Here is a 15815-nt window from a genome sequence, read left to right as displayed (position 1 = left end):
TAGTTTGATTAAGTCGAGATGTCATATCTATTAACAATTTCTAAAAATAGGTCGATTAAGTTATTTTTTATCAGACAAATAAGTACTTACTAATATGACAAGTAAGTACAACAAATGTGGTAAGTACAAGCAAAAAAGATGTTGTCGAAACATATCGACATGAAATCTAGTTTTGAAAATTTCGTCGAAACAAAGTCAACGGCAAAAACGGATCATCGGTCGAATTAACGATTTAAGAGATAATTTGTTTTGAATAATGCATGTGTCTTTTTTTTCTGTTTTTGTGTCAGACTTTGCATGAATGCAGTGGGTTTCTTTTTTCTTTTTTACGATTTCCTGAATACAAGTAGTCTAGTCTCAGCTGCCATAGCGTTGAATGGCTTACTAGAATGAAGAAAGAAGAGACCATAGGATGAATGGGAGTGGTGACGTCCGCAATAGGGCCGGCGCGGCGCTGCTGCCTAATGGCCTCCTACAATGATTTTTTAACAAGAGCCAACAAGGCCGACGAAACTGCATCGGTACATTGCAGATTACAGCAGGACCCAGAAAAACTAAGAAATTACAAGCCAGTCCCTGAGTAATGCAGGAAGGACCCGGAACAGAGTAGGAAAAACGCAATTGTGTCCTGACAACTAGGTCCGGGGTATGTCCCAACACTCTCAAGTCGTCAGGTTTTTAGCCGCAAGCGCAGAATGTGCACACGCTGCTCCTCTCAAGTCGTCGGTTCACATGCAGCATGCGCCTGCGTGACTAGGCCGTGTTCTCCTTCCCGGCTTTCGCCACCTCAACAGGCACTGCCCGGTAGCTAAATCAAGAAGCACTACCGTGTGAAGACCACCTGCTACAAATTTGGAGCCTCGCTGAGCAAGGCGTCCGCACCTCTCCTTTCCCCCTCCGTGCGAGTGCGACGGTTGCAGCTGTGTCATGGTGCTAACCTCCACCGCCGGTGAGTGCGCCATCGTGAGTTGATCACGCTTCTCTGTCCTCCTTCCACCATTTGCAGAAGCTGCACAACGAAGAAACAATAGCGTACGAGACGGTCTACACTCTACATCCCTCTTCCATCTTCCTTTCCTCTTATTATCGTCCGCTAATTCACGACGCTAACCGCCACCGCCGGTGCCGAGTGCGACATCGTGCTTGGCCGCGGCCGAAATCACGGCAGTTCAGCGAGCTTTGGCGGGCATTTTGAAGCCAAAAATGGATAATTGTGCAGGCCACGCAAACCCCACTACGGAGTACGGATACGGAGGCTGCGTGCCTGCGCAAGCGAGCGAACTGCCAGGCGACGATCGCGCTTCAGTCCCTGCACGCCGCCGCCTGCGGCTATAAAATGAGGCACCATCCCCCGCCGGAACGATCACACCTCACTCTCTGCCTTCTCTTGCTCTAACACTCTAGCACACGCACATGGACTCGAGGGTGCCGATGGCTGCGTGGTGGGTTTGTGGATTCCTCCCGCTCCTGGCGGTGGCCGCGGCCGCGGCCGCCGCGGAGCCGCCGTCGGAGAGTGGGCATGCCCCTGCCCCAGCGCCTGGCCCGTCAGCGCCGGGTGAAGGGGTGACCAAGTGGGCCGTGCTCGTTGCGGGCTCCTCCGGCTACGGGAACTACCGGCATCAGGTGAGAGTCCTCAATGCAGCTCGTATATCATTCACTATATGGAAATTTTTGTGCTCAACGATTGTTTGCGGTGTTGTTGATGCACGGCACGAAGTACAGGCCGATGTGTGCCATGCCTACCAGATCCTGAAGAAGGGAGGCCTCAAGGACGAGAACATTGTGGTGTTTATGTACGATGACATCGCCAACAACCCTGACAACCCAAGGCCTGGAATCGTCATCAACCATCCTAAAGGCAAAGATGTTTACGCGGGTGTTCCCAAGGTATCATTAGTTCCTTAGTGGCTGTGTTCCCTGTAATTTAACTTTGAATAGCGTTGGTGATCAGCTTAACGTGCATTGCAGGACTACACCGGTGACCAGGTCACTGCTGACAACTTCTATGCGGTTCTCCTGGGGAACAAAACTGCCGTTACCGGAGGGAGTAGGAAGGTGATAAACAGCAAACCAAATGATCACATCTTCATCTACTACACGGATCATGGGGCTGCTGGTTTACTTGGTAATCCCACATAAACGACCATGTAGTTCAGCTGACATATTTTGTACTATAACTAAGCTAACCTTATCAAGCTTGTAGGTATGCCCAACCCGCCAGATGTTTATGCCGACAACTTCATCGAAGTGCTACGGCAAAAACATGCTTCCAAAAGCTATTCGAAAATGGTATGTATCCTTTCTTTTCTTTTTTCCCTTTTTTTTGTTCTGAAACAGTATGTATGATTTGAGTCCCATCTCTAATGAGAATTACTACAATAATTGGCAGATCATATATGTTGAAGCGTGTGAAAGTGGCAGCATCTTTGAGGGTTTGCTTCCACAAGATCATAATATTTATGTTACAACGGCAGCAAATGCGGTAGAAGATAGCTGGGCAGCATACTGCCCTAAGATGGAAATACCACCTCCTCCTGAATATTGTACCTGTTTAGGTGATGCATACAGTGTTTCTTGGATGGAAGACAGGTAATAAGCATCAGCTGTAATATATTGTGCTCGGTGTATATGTACAACTTTCTGTCAGTTATCTACAACCATGACGCTTGCTTGCTATTCTGAATCATTCGATCCTACTTAATTTGCAGTGAAACTCAAGATCTAAAGAAGGAAAGCATCAAGCAGCAGTACGAGGTGGTTAAAGCGAGAACGGCACCCCGAAACGAGTCAAGTATAGGCTCTCATGTCATGGAGTATGGTGACAAGACATTCAAGGAGGACATGCTTTTCCTCTATCAAGGTTTCGATCCTGCAAAGTCAAGCATCAGAAACAGGCCGCTGCCTATGCCCAGCCTCAAGGGTGCAATCAATCAAAGAGATGCCGATATTCTTTTCATGTGGAGGAAGGTAAAATTCGCACTCTGTATTCCTTGTCTAGTTCATCTTCTCTGTTACTACTCCCATCCGTTCCTAAATATAAGTCTTTAAAGAGGTTTTTATTAGTGGACTACATACAGATGTATATAGACATATTTTAGAGTGTAGATTCACTCATTTTGCTCCGTATGTAGACTTCTAGTAAAATATCTTAAAAGACTTATATTTAGGAACGGAGGGAGTAATTTTCATGTGTTTTGTTTTGCCAAATTTGCCTGCTAATAATGTACTATCTTGTTGCTTTCAGTATGAGAAGTTAAATGCGGGATCGGAAGAGAAGCAGAGGGCTCTCAGGGAGGTCAAAGAAACCGTGCTACACAGGAAGCATCTGGACAGCAGTATCGATTTCATCGGGAAGCTTGTCTTTGGATTCGACAAGGGGCCTTCGGTGCTCCAGGCTGCCAGAGGCTCTGGCCAGCCATTGGTCGACGATTGGGATTGTCTGAGGACGATGGTGAGTGTAACGATTCCTTATATAAAATCCCATAACATGCAACACTCTTTCTGTTTCCGGTTGAACTTACTCTGTAGTCTGTGCTGATGCCAACTGTCAGGTGCGAGTGTTCGAGTCCCAGTGCGGATCACTCACTCAGTACGGCACGAGGCACATGAGGGCGTTCGCAAACATCTGCAACAATGGTGTCTCCGAGGCCGAGATGAAGGAGGCGAGCATCAGCGCTTGCGACGGCTACGACATGGGGTCATGGGGAAGTGGAACCCTCTGGTTCTAGGGCACAGCGCCTGATCCGCTTGCAGTGCTGTAGTATATGGGAGCAGTACCAAATGCTCCAGAGGTTCCTAGCTAGGCCTCATATATGGTGTACATACAACATACACTGGTATAGATACCTCTAAAAGAAACCACGCAACAATGGCGCCCCATGTGTGTTGGGTTAATCAGTAGCTTATGGCCGTGCCTTTGTAAACCAAATTTGACTGCAATCAATTGAAAGGCAATGATTATCATAACAGAAGTGTGTTAATGTCTTTGCATGACAGTGTCATTTTTTTAGAATGATTTACAGTGCCATCTGATTTGGTAATAATGAAGAGGTGAGCCATGATTAGTGGACCAAAACTGATGACCCGTTGTAGTACGGTAGTGATCCTCCTACAGGCAGCCCTACCATCCACGAAGTGATGAAGATCACTTACATAAGCTATTGCTGCTAATTAACAAGATGAGATTAGGATCTTTGTGAAGCTTCTCTGGGCCATGCCGATGCCGGTGTGGATCTCCCTTTCACAAGTCGTTTGGTCTGGGGCCAGTATGCGACAACTCAAGCTTCTTCCAAGAGGCAACCTAACCTGCATTGATAGTTTGATACACCACTAAGTTCAGACTCTGCCATCGGCATAACATATATTGGCATTCAGATGCTCTCTGAACCTGAAAACAAGCGACGGTTTTCCGGGTGAGGAGCTTACATGATTTCCTGAGGAAGGAGAGGAACACCACGATAAGGGCCAGCCCTGCCAAGATGCCTATGATTATGGCCACGGTCCGCCCCACGTCGTCTTGCGAATAATCTTATCACCAAAAGGAAAACCAGACGATTGGATTAGAATAAGGATATTTTTGTTAGAAAAGGAGGAATACCTCCGGCCTCTGCTTAAGGATATATATACTTCCTCCTTTCCTAAATATAAGTCATTTTAGACATTTTAAAAGGACTACATACGAAACAAAACGAATGAACCTACACTTTAAAATATGTGTATATACATTCGTATGTAGTTTCCTATTAAAATGTCTAAAATGACTTATATTTAAGAACGGAAGAAGTATACAGTAGCACCACTGTATACAAAGCTAGATGCGCACTCTTGTGGAGCGGCTCCTTTCATCTAGTTTATCGGGAATATATTCAGAATTGGAGTGGTTGGCCGGCCGTCAGCAGTCAGCCGCCGGCAAGGTCTATTGTCAGTCCCACAATGTGCGCGCCTATCGCGGCCGCACCCCTACGCCGGTATATGCTCAAAAAAACCGTGCCGTTTGGTGGCCGTCAGAAAGTTCTCTGAACCTCTAGCCTAGACCAAAAGCTCGAATCTATGGTAATCTGATGGCAGTCGACTTTGGTGCTTCATTGGACCAAACCGGAGAACATAGCATCGAGCATCATGACTTGTCGCTGTCACCTCAAAAGTTCAAATCGCCTTAATGGCACTGTTTGCGTCGCCTAATGGGGTCCGATTTATGATGCCGCGGTCCCGTGGAAAGGCCGAGATGATTAGCATATCTTAGGGATATGATCATATGACTGAATCGTATCCGTGGAGCTTAGCGGCCGATATGGCTGACTAACTGGTGTTGCGAATGATGATGATGGCAAGCTTTGGTTGGGTTGGTGCTCTCTCTGCAATCGAGTGATTGTTCTCCTGTCCCTTTCTCCGGTGCTAATCGGGGACACACGCACACGCCTATTGGATCGACTGGCAGCTGATTGAGTGTGTACTCATAGTTTACAGCTGGTACGGTGATTGTACTCCCTTCATTTCAAAATAAGTGTCTGAAGTTTAATACAGTACAATATTATACTAGAGCTAGTAGAAAGTTAAAACACTTATTTTCAGACTAATAGAGTACTGATAGACAAGTGGACACACTGTGAAAAGGCCATCCACCGTGCAAGCCCGTAAAAGGATAGAAAAAGGATGTCAGAGGACATATTCCGACCGATCTCACTTATCAACTTTGGTAAGTTTACCCGTTACCCATCGGAATCGATTCCATCAGTGCACCCATCTCACTACCTACAACTTGCTCTGCCAATTGGCTTTTGATACTATTTCCTCCGTCTCGCAATGTTGTGCATCTAGATTTTTTGAAAAGTCAACTTTTATAAATATTGACTAAATTTATAGAAAAAACTGTTTGTAACTACAAAAATGATATGTATAAAAATAGGTCTTGTGATGTATCTAATGACATGTACTTCCTCCGTTTCAAATATTTTATCTTCGATTTGTCTATATATGAATGTAACTAGTCATGTGTTTGTATTTACATGCATCCATTTTTAAACAAATGTAAGACAAAAATATTGGGACACAGGGAGTATTTGGTATTCTAGATTTATATATTTTTCTCTACAAAAATTTTGTCAAAATTTATATTTATAAACTTTGACTTTTCAAAAAGATATATCACAACGAAGCAGTCTTACTATCCGCCAAAAAAAAAAAACGAGGTAAGTCTCGTAGAGAACGAATTCGGTACATTTGTTTCGTTGGTTCAAACAACAGAGGACGTGCATGTTTCATACTAACGCGTTGTAGTAGTAGTAGACTAGTAGTACCTTGTGAGGGGCGGAAGTAGTAGCCGCTGGCCCAGTACCTGACGTAGCACTGCGCCAGGTGCACGTCGGCGGCGAGCGCCGTGCCGCAGGCGCCCTTGAGCTGCCCGACGGCCTGCGCCAGGCACGCCGTGCAGTCGGCGGCGGCGAGGTCGCCCAGGCACTGCGAGACGCCCTGCACGCCGCCGGAGCTGCCCGTCCTGTACCCGCCGGCCGCGGCCTGCAGCGCGCCGAGCACGGCGTCCCGGCTCCCGAGGAAGCCGGCGTCGGCGCTGGTGCTGGCGCTGCACTTGCGGTACACCATGGCCGTGTCCGGCCGGCCGACGAAGTTGGTGCCGTCGTAGCGCACGTAGCACCCCTCCAGCTGCAGCGACGCCGCCGACGCGCCGGGGCACACCTGGTCGAGCTGCGCCAGCGCGCTCCGCACGCACGCCGCGCACTCGCCGTCGCCCAGGTCGCCGCGGCACTGGTAGAGCCCGTACGCGGCGGCGCCGTCGCCCGTGCCGTTGGCGAAGCTGCTGTACGCGCCGGTGGGCGCCGCGTTGGTGATGGAGGCAAGGAGCGACTTGAGGTTGCCCTCGTAGGGCGTCCCCGGTTGGTACTTGGACGGCGAGCACCCCGCGTAGATGAACGTGTCCGTGTCCGCGTCCGTGAACGCGGCGCCGAGGCCGATCGCGAGCAGCACGGCGGCCGTGGCGGCGGCGCGCCCACGGCGGAGCTGGTTGCGAGGGTGCATGGCCGACGAGACGAACGTGCACATCGGCTCGAGACGACGGTGCCTACTTGACTCCTGGTCGGAGTTTTCGATGGCTGTGAGCGGGGGAGTGGCCGGTGATTTTTGGTTATGCTTGCGATGGTTTGTGCTTTGTAGTGTGCGAGCACGTCGACCCGAGACGACGGTGCCTACTTGACTCCTGGTCACGGCTGGGCCTCGTAGAGACGGGGTCGGACGGACGACTCTGGTCTGATCCCGTCGATATAACTACTACTCGGTTTCTTCAAATTAGACAGGAACAGGACCGATGACAGGGAACGTTCAGTTTTCGTTTGCTTTACTACCAGCTGGCGATAAGATAGCTAGCAGCATGGCTAGCTATACGGGGGTGGCATGCATGGTGCACAATTGGACGATAGATAGCAGTGGTGCCGTTTTGACGAGTGCACTGGTGTAATGCTACGTCCCTTCGCGTTATCATCAATCAGTTTAAGGCGATCGCGATTGGGTGACTGGTGAGACGTTCCTCTGTGCTTCTACAGCCGCGGCACATGTTGCGGAGTTTGCGCATGCATTTTTTCTCCTGTTACCATGACGAGCAATCGTCGTTTTGGACGCTCAGGTCATCCCCAGATTTGTCGATGAGCAGCGGCCGCTCGAGCACGACACGAGCACCTGCGGCACTTTTCTTTGTCGACGGTTGACGGTGCTGGTACAAGTAGTATGGTGGTTACGTGATTCCGGGCGGATGCCTCAGCAGCGAGTGGGAAAATGGCGGTGGTTGTGCCAAGCCTACGGCAGCAGGGCTCGACGCCTCGACCGACCCATCGGATCACCGAGCTTTTGGGAGCCACCGGGGAAGCCTGGATTCCTCGAGATAAAGAGCAGGCTACGTCGTAGCCCGACGAGGATTCAGGGGGAGGGCGACACCGGGCCGGAGCGTCGAGGCGGGCAAGTGCAACGACCGTGTCCCGCCATTTGAGCGCGTTGCTTGGTTCCTGAACGTTCGTAGGCCCCGGTGCTATGCGCCTACACATGGCGGCCATGCGCGCGGGGACACGCGAATTCGTGGCTCGCTTCGGCTCTTCCGCGTCGCCGTGCCGATCGACGGTGATGCCGCCGTCCTCGTGTGCCGTCCGACCAGGTGCGGCTGCAGGTGCTCCGCAGCTGCAAACCCGGCGATGCTGCGTCGGTCGGTATCGTCAGAAAAGAAATCAAGACGCGGTCGGTATCGTCGATTGGTCGGCGCATAGTGTTTTCGTCGGCCCATTGGCTGATGTCTCAGGAGTGTATCGACCGACCTACCGCCCACAAATGCTATCTCTCGCTGTCTATAAAAGATGTCACCCATGTGTTCAATATATGAACGAATTACTACGAAATTTAATCCCAATAAACATTAAAGAAATCATAAAAACAGAGATTATAAACTAATCATGCATACTACCATAATAGACGAATAGATCAAATTTCTAGGAGATACTGGAAATGAGAATTCTAGTACAATATCAAATACAGAGCACAGAATTGCATACGGTGCAACAGAAGCCCAACCGCCGGTGTTGATGTTGTCGCCTATGTCGAAGAGATTGCCGAGATCGGGGAAGAAGTCGTCGTTCAGGAAATTATCGCTGCCAACAGCTGCACGAGTGTGCTTCCCAGAAACCTGATCGCCCCTTCCCCGTAAAGGATCACGGGAGGCGGGGTTCCGGAGGACTGTTGTCCCTTCTTGTGGTGCACGTCGGAAGAAGGCATGGAAAAGATTTGGCTCTCTTATCCAATTATTATCCTAAATAGGTTTTTTTTTACTAGTCTGCTTTATTAATGCAGAAATAAGTAAAAAAGTATAATTAGATCTATCTCGGATTTTTGAGAACCCTTTGAGAAGGCGTTCAAGTGGTTCTCAAATAAAATATAAAAGTAAAAACGTTCATTTCATGAACGTTTTTTTATGTAATCATTTAGGTGTTAATGTAAACGAACCATAACTATGTAAACCTATTCCTAATAGATTGGTAAAAAAGATAGGGAAATTCTTGATTATTCAACGTCAGATCGAATCATGTCCAATGGACATTGGAATTTGATCTATCCTTCTATTTTTTAAGATAATTCAGATTTGTTGGCGAAAAAGTGAAGAAATAGGTTCGTCATTCCATTACAATATCATCAAGAACAAGAGAAAGAACTAATATCCTGTTTTGGGATTTCGATTGAAATCCCCTTTATGGGTGTTTTACGTAGAAATAATATTTGACTGTTTGCAGCATGGGAGCTGATTACCCAAAAAATCCCTGGGAAAAAAGAAAAAATATCTGGGTAACGAAAACCATAAAAGGTTGTATTGGCGAGATCCAAGGGTTCACAGCAGCCCAAAAGAAAAACCACCTGGAAGTCCGAGGACCTTTAGTACCGTACCGAACTAGCAGCCTTCGCGCCAAACGACGACCGCCTTTGTCCCTTTCCTTTTTTCCATTCAGCCTACTTCTTAGCTTTGTTCCGTCAGTCTAAGGCAAAGCTTAAGTGGTTTGCCTACCTTACCCACTTGATGAAAGGGAACGAACTTCGTTTCCTTGGCGGCTTTATGGATGGATTCAGTCAGAAAAAACTCCTTCCTTTTGAAAAAAGTGACGCTTTGCGTCTTCGCTTCCGAGGGTTAGGGTATAGGCCGTTTCGAGCAAGCTTTCGCTTTTTCTCCCGGCTTTCTACAACTTTCGCTTTAGCTTCCAAAGACGACCCAATGACCTTTCCGGAATTGGAAGTATTCGTCGCCCTACCCTAAGAAAGAAGTCACTATAAAACTGCTTGCCCTCCAGAAGTACCAAAGGTGCGCGGAGCCCGGTGAAAATGAATATGTTTGCTACTGAAAGAAGCCTGCCTATTGACTAATATTCGTCTTTAGAATGAAAGTAGCTATGAAGCCCAATCTACTGTCGATTCAAAAGGGGGCATAGTCATATGGGTGGGGAGGCACTTCTTTTTAGAGAAGTTTTAAAATATATCCTTTCTTTATGATAAGGAAGGGGGTGAGATTAGGTTCCCCTTTATTTTTTTGCGTTTCTTTATTTTGTATTCCACTATTCCGACGTATATTTTTTTAGTCTTGCTTATCTTTATCTTATCTTATTTTCCTAGTTGTGCTAAGTCATGTGCGCGATACAAAGTTCCTGGTAGAGAACTTCTTTGAGTCATCCTATTTTCTGTTCATATGAAGGAAATTAATATGTGATTTTTAAAATAGGGGAATCCAAATGAAACCCTTTTTTGGCTCAGTCTATCTGGAATGCTTTTGTATAATAGGAATTAATTATAAATAGGTATTCTGTTTCATCTAGGAAAAGAACCTAATAATATTCCTTGACTTGAATAAAATCTGGAGTTGTGTTGTATAAGTGAGCACGAATTTCTTATCATTCAATGAGCATCTTGTATTTCATAAAAATTGGGGGTTATATAGTCCTTACGTAAGGTCCAGCCTATCCGCTCCCAAATTGCCGTTCTCAAACGGCATGTATTTCCACATCTCCTTGCCGTTCTCAAACGGCATGTATGAATCCACAATGGAATTGTCAAGAACACTCAGAAGGGCACCCTTGAAGAGGGTATCGATTTTCTCAAAAGCTTCCTGTTGTGCAGGATTAAGATAACCCTCAGGCTTGCCCTTGGTGGTGTCATAGCAGCACAAGGTTTGAAACCAGTATACTGCTCTCATGTTCCACCTCTTATATTGCACCCCTTGAAGGTGGGGGACTTCAGATGCGCAGCAAAACCACTTGAAGTAAATTGCCTATATTCGGGTTTTTGGAATGTTGAATATATGAGCAAATTACTATGAGATTTAATCCGGATAAGCATTAAAGAAATCATGACGATAGAAACAGAGATCGAACTAATCATGCGGACTATCATAGTAGACAAATAGATCAAATCTATAGCAGAGACTAGAAACAAGAATTCTAGGAGGATCTCAAACATAGGGAACAAAATTGCATACGATGCAGCGGGAGCCAAACAGTCGGTGTTGATGTTGTCGCCCATGTTGTTGAGGAAGTGGTTGCCGAGATCGGGGAAGAAGTCGTCGTTGAGGAAATCATCCCCAAAAACCTGATCACCCCTCTCCTGTACAGGATCACGAAAGGTGGGGTTCCGGAGGCCTGTTGTCCCTTCTTGCGATACACACCGAAAGGAGGGATATAGAAGACTTGGATGACGGTGCAATGATCTAGAATGGTGAGAAACCATATGTTGTGACAACGACTAGAGTTGGCAGGGACCTTGCGTATATATGCACGATAGGGTGGAGAGAAGTGGATTGGACCCATGTCCGAGTCGGTTACAGCCCACGATCCGACGTCTCAGACCGTGACGTGTCTGTTATGGACTCTCTGTTTCCGACTGGTAAAAATGAACGCATAGGTATGAGCTCGGGTCGGCTCAATCTTGCAACCCACGTCGCGTCACGACTTGGGAGCAAGGAGGAGTTTGCGATGGCATCCTCTCTCTCATTCTCTTACAAGTTCTACAAGAGCTCACCTTATAAGGTGGTGTAGCTCTCTCCCAACTAGCGGTATGACACTAAGCTTTAGTCTCATTCACACCACACAGGCACACACAGCCAAGTCACATGGCCATGAAAATTTTAGATTTTAGTTGGACTTTGGGCCAAAGACCAACTAGCAAAAATCCAACACTATGATATTTGATGAGGTGGAGGAGAGAGAGGAAAAATAGGTCGTTGGTAAATCGTCACACGATCAAATAGCATAAAATCGCTTGCTAACGACGCCACTTTTTCCATTATATGGCTGGTGTCGGTACTGGTGCGGTTGCGCGCCAAATTATCCCGTGATCCCATCTTCTTTTTTCTACTCCCTCCGTTCCTAAATATAAGACCTTTTAGAGATTGCATTATAAACTACATACAGATGTATATAGACATATTTTAGAGTGTACATTCACTCATTTTGTTATGTATGTAGTCTTCTAATGAAATCTCTAAAAGATCTTATATTTTGGAACGGAGGGAGTAGATCCATGGCATGGCAGGCCCATTTATCAGGTGGTCATGATTCCACGGTTGTTGATGTCCCCAACCCTGGTAAATCTATGACGCCATGATGGTTCATGCAGTAACAAGTTTATATAGACAACTGAAAAAGATAATCCATTGTAGAGGTTGTTGATAACACTATCTATATGTACTCGCAAGAAAATCCATGGTAGAAGCATCTACATTGAGTCTACACACTTTCGAGGAAAAGTTGACTATACTGTAGAAATGTCAGGATTAGAGAGAGAAGCTCTATGTAACACTAGAGGCCATCATCTTACAGCAATAGACGAGAGAAGAACATCTTGCAGCTGAGAAGGAGTATGAGTGCATATGGTACCAACTTGTAATTACCATCATAATACAATACACTCAGATCCTTCCTCGGCCCTGAGCGAGAAAAGATCTACACACATTCCATATTTATCTGGTATGAGTTATTTAATAGTAACCATTTCAAACGGGTGTGTTTTATTAACTATCTGATTTAAGTGGCAAAGATTGGAATAAATGTAACATCCAAACATCATGTTACCATAGACACGACTATTCGAATAGTTAATTTTATCTTTCTTGCAAGGGTGCACCAAATAGCCTGGCACCCTCGATTACCTTTGTTTGGACACACTTTTCCGTAAGCCATGCCCGTTCTTAGATGATCGACACGCTGAAGTCCTACCTAGGCTATCCAGAGAGTCAACACACCGCTCTACATCCTAAGCGCGAAGGGTTGTTCGATCACTCACACTAAGTGCTCCTCCATGTATGTTGGTGACACAATGTTGTTCGAAGTCCCGAATGAGATTCCGGACATGACGAGAAGCTCTGGAATAGTCCTGAGCTAAAGATTTATATATGGAAAATTGATATTCGGGTTTCGGAAAGGTTTTAGGTTTTGCCTTTTTTGTCGGAGATGCCGAAAGGGGTTTCGGAGAGTCCATCTGGCAGGTCCACCTCCCTCGGAGGGCCTTATGGGCCGAGAGAGGGGGCGTACATTTTTTTTTTCCTATGCATTTTCTCTACTAATTCTTGGTTTCCGCATTTTCTTTTTTGTTTGGTCTTTCTTCTACTTTATGATTATTATTATTTTCGTTTTTATATTTCTATTTTGTTTCCTTTTGAAAAAGTTCATGAACTTCTTAAAAGAAAAACGAGCTAACGTTTTTAATATGGCATGGCATTTATTTAATATTGCGCAAACAAACTTTTAGTTTTTAATTAATGAAAATTTGTCAAATGTTATGAAGTTATTTTTAATGGCATGAACATTTATTTTTAAGCTGAGCGACCAAACTTCACATTTCCTATACCATTTTCTAATGTATCATGAACATTAAAAACGTGTGTACATTTCTAAATGTCATGGGTATTGAACGGAATGGACTTTTAAAAAATTACATGAACACATTTCTAGATTCCATAAACACTTTTTTAAAATGGAATAAACATATCTATACACGCGTGCACCCCTTTTAATTGTCACAATTTTTTTAATGACACACATCTTATTTTAAATGCTTATTTTTTACATTTCATGGACAATTTCAACAAATGGTGAACAGTAAAAAAGTGAACTGTTTATAAATAAAATTAATAAATAAATATTGACGACATTTAAAGTTGACATTTTAAAATATAAATAAAAGTAATACAAGGAGAAACAAAAGAAAATTAGTGGACACTAAATAGGGGCACAAATGTAAATATCCCTATTTTTCAAAAGAGGGATGTTCACATCAACATTTCTTTTATTAAAATACATACAAATTTGTCGGCATTTTATTTGTTGAGCCATGCAATATTTTTTATAACATATTTTACACTTTCCATTATTGAAATTGATGAGTAACATAAGTTTTCCAAGTATATGTTCGGTTGCCGATGACACGTGATGAGCGCTACATAGGCCGGCCCATCTAGCGGTTTTATATTATGGTCTACATCGACGTTTTAGGTGTTATTCGAATGGTTTTTGTTTTGTAGTTTGTTTCTCTTTCTTCAGGTTTTACAGGCCTTTTGTCTTGCGTTTCTATATAGTTTTTTAATCATTATAATTGGTGTTTAAAACATGAATTATTTCAAAATTCTTGAACCATTGCAAAATCGGCAAATATTTTAGTCTGTGAACATTTTAAAATATTCAAAATATTTTATAAGTTCTTGAATCTTGAATTTGTTTGGAACAATAAATTATTAAAATGTGAGAAATAACTTGCAGACAATTTTCTCCGAGCATACCTCTGCTGGATTTAAAAAGAGGTAAATGCAAGTTTTATTGATCAAAGACCATAGTATGTGGGACACAATTTTGATCATAGGGTTGACCAACCTAGACATCGGGCTCCTGACCAAAAAAATGTGAAAACTTACCTAGACTATGTGCTTCACCATTCGCAACACGACCTTCAAAACTAAATTTACAATGTGGCAGTTTGGCAACAATCTATTAATGACCATCTCTGCACCCTCATCGGCAATGGTGTCGGTGCCAGATTTTTCAACTACTTTTCCTTTAGATAGAATTGTGTAATCTTTCTAGAGTAGGAGCGCTACCTTGGCCGGCTCATGTGGGCATTTTAGAAATAATCTATCACTATGAGTTGTGTGTGGCACGCAGTTCTCTAGTGATCTTCACTTCATTTTTCTTTTGGTTTACACCTGATTTTCATCCAGTAAACTGGTTGTTGGATATTTTTTTATAGTTGAAGAAATATATTGCAAGACTAAAAGATGTTTACTGGATATATAAATACCCATGAATTAATATATTTTTCTTGGATATTAAAAAAATCGATGGATTTTACAAAGTGGAAACAAAATTTAAAAACTATTATTGAATTCCAAAATGGTTATGGCAATTTTAAGAAGTTTTTATTCCAGAACTAATATTTGCTCAAAACAATTCGGGCATTTTTTTTAAATGTAAGCATTAATTGTAGCCATTGTGTAAAAGGGCCGGGCCAGCTAGCAAGCGTTCTTTTGCAGGTGCATCCGGCTTCTATTTCACGCAAGCGTTCTTTTGCAGGCGCTGAATATGGAGCTCATACTGGGAATTCCTTATTTGTCGTCGTTGCCTCAAAGTGTCGGACAGAGGTGACGATGGAGTGATGACCAGAGCCGGGCTCATTAAAGTGTTGCAATGTTTTCCGGTATTAGGAACCTGCTAAGGCTTTCCTTATGGTTTTTCTTGTTTCTGTTTTTTTTTTTAAGTTTTCTGTTTGTTTTTCTTCTTTCTTTTTTTTATTTTGTGTTTCTTTTTCCTGTTTCGTTTCTTTTTTATGTTCCCAGTTTATTTTTCTTTTTTTAAAGAGTTCATGTTTTGAAAATTGTTCGGAAACTTAAAAAATGTTTATGATTATAAAAAAATCCAAATTTTATAGAAATCGTCGTGTTATTTCAAAAATTATTCAAATATTCAAAAATTGTTTTTAGTTTTTTACAATTTGATAAGGAATATCAAGAAATGATTGTTTTTGTTTGGAATGTTTTTGTTCTTGTATTGCAAACTTGATCACAAACTCAAAAAATGTTCTTCTTTTAGAATTGTTTGTCACGTATTAAAAAATTATTTGTGTTTCAATTCTGTCGGGATTTTCAAAAACAATCACCATTTCGAAATTTGTTCAAAAAATTCAAAATATGTTTGTGATTTAAAAAAAATCCCGTTTAAAAACAATTATCATAATGCGAAAACTGTTCATGTTTACAAAAATGTTCAGAATATTAAAAAAATTCCCTTATCCAAATGATGTTCGTG

At 43.8% G+C, this 15815-nt stretch overlaps 1 protein-coding gene and 1 pseudogene across 2 annotated transcripts; one reads left to right on the top strand and one right to left on the bottom strand.

Moving 5' to 3' along the window:
- Window positions 1–1384: 1384 nt before the first annotated feature.
- Window positions 1385–3971, top strand: LOC123427360 (annotated as a pseudogene). The gene is made up of 8 exons (XR_006622391.1): window positions 1385–1623; window positions 1723–1887; window positions 1969–2125; window positions 2204–2289; window positions 2390–2589; window positions 2709–2967; window positions 3245–3451; window positions 3552–3971. The product of XR_006622391.1 is annotated as a vacuolar-processing enzyme beta-isozyme 1-like (transcript).
- Window positions 3899–7250, bottom strand: LOC123427361 (plasmodesmata-located protein 8-like). The gene is made up of 3 exons (XM_045111386.1): window positions 6297–7250; window positions 4426–4527; window positions 3899–4305 (listed from the first exon to the last, which is right to left on the bottom strand). The coding sequence occupies exons 1-3, from the start codon at window positions 7051–7053 to the stop codon at window positions 4301–4303; spliced, it is 864 nt and encodes a 287-aa protein (XP_044967321.1). The 5' UTR covers window positions 7054–7250; the 3' UTR covers window positions 3899–4300.
- Between the last annotated feature and the right edge of the window lie 8565 nt (window positions 7251–15815).

This window comes from Hordeum vulgare, chromosome 2H (assembly GCF_904849725.1).
Source record: "Hordeum vulgare subsp. vulgare chromosome 2H, MorexV3_pseudomolecules_assembly, whole genome shotgun sequence".
NCBI classification, from domain to species: domain Eukaryota; kingdom Viridiplantae; phylum Streptophyta; class Magnoliopsida; order Poales; family Poaceae; genus Hordeum; species Hordeum vulgare.
This window is presented reverse-complemented; position numbering and strand designations above follow the sequence as displayed.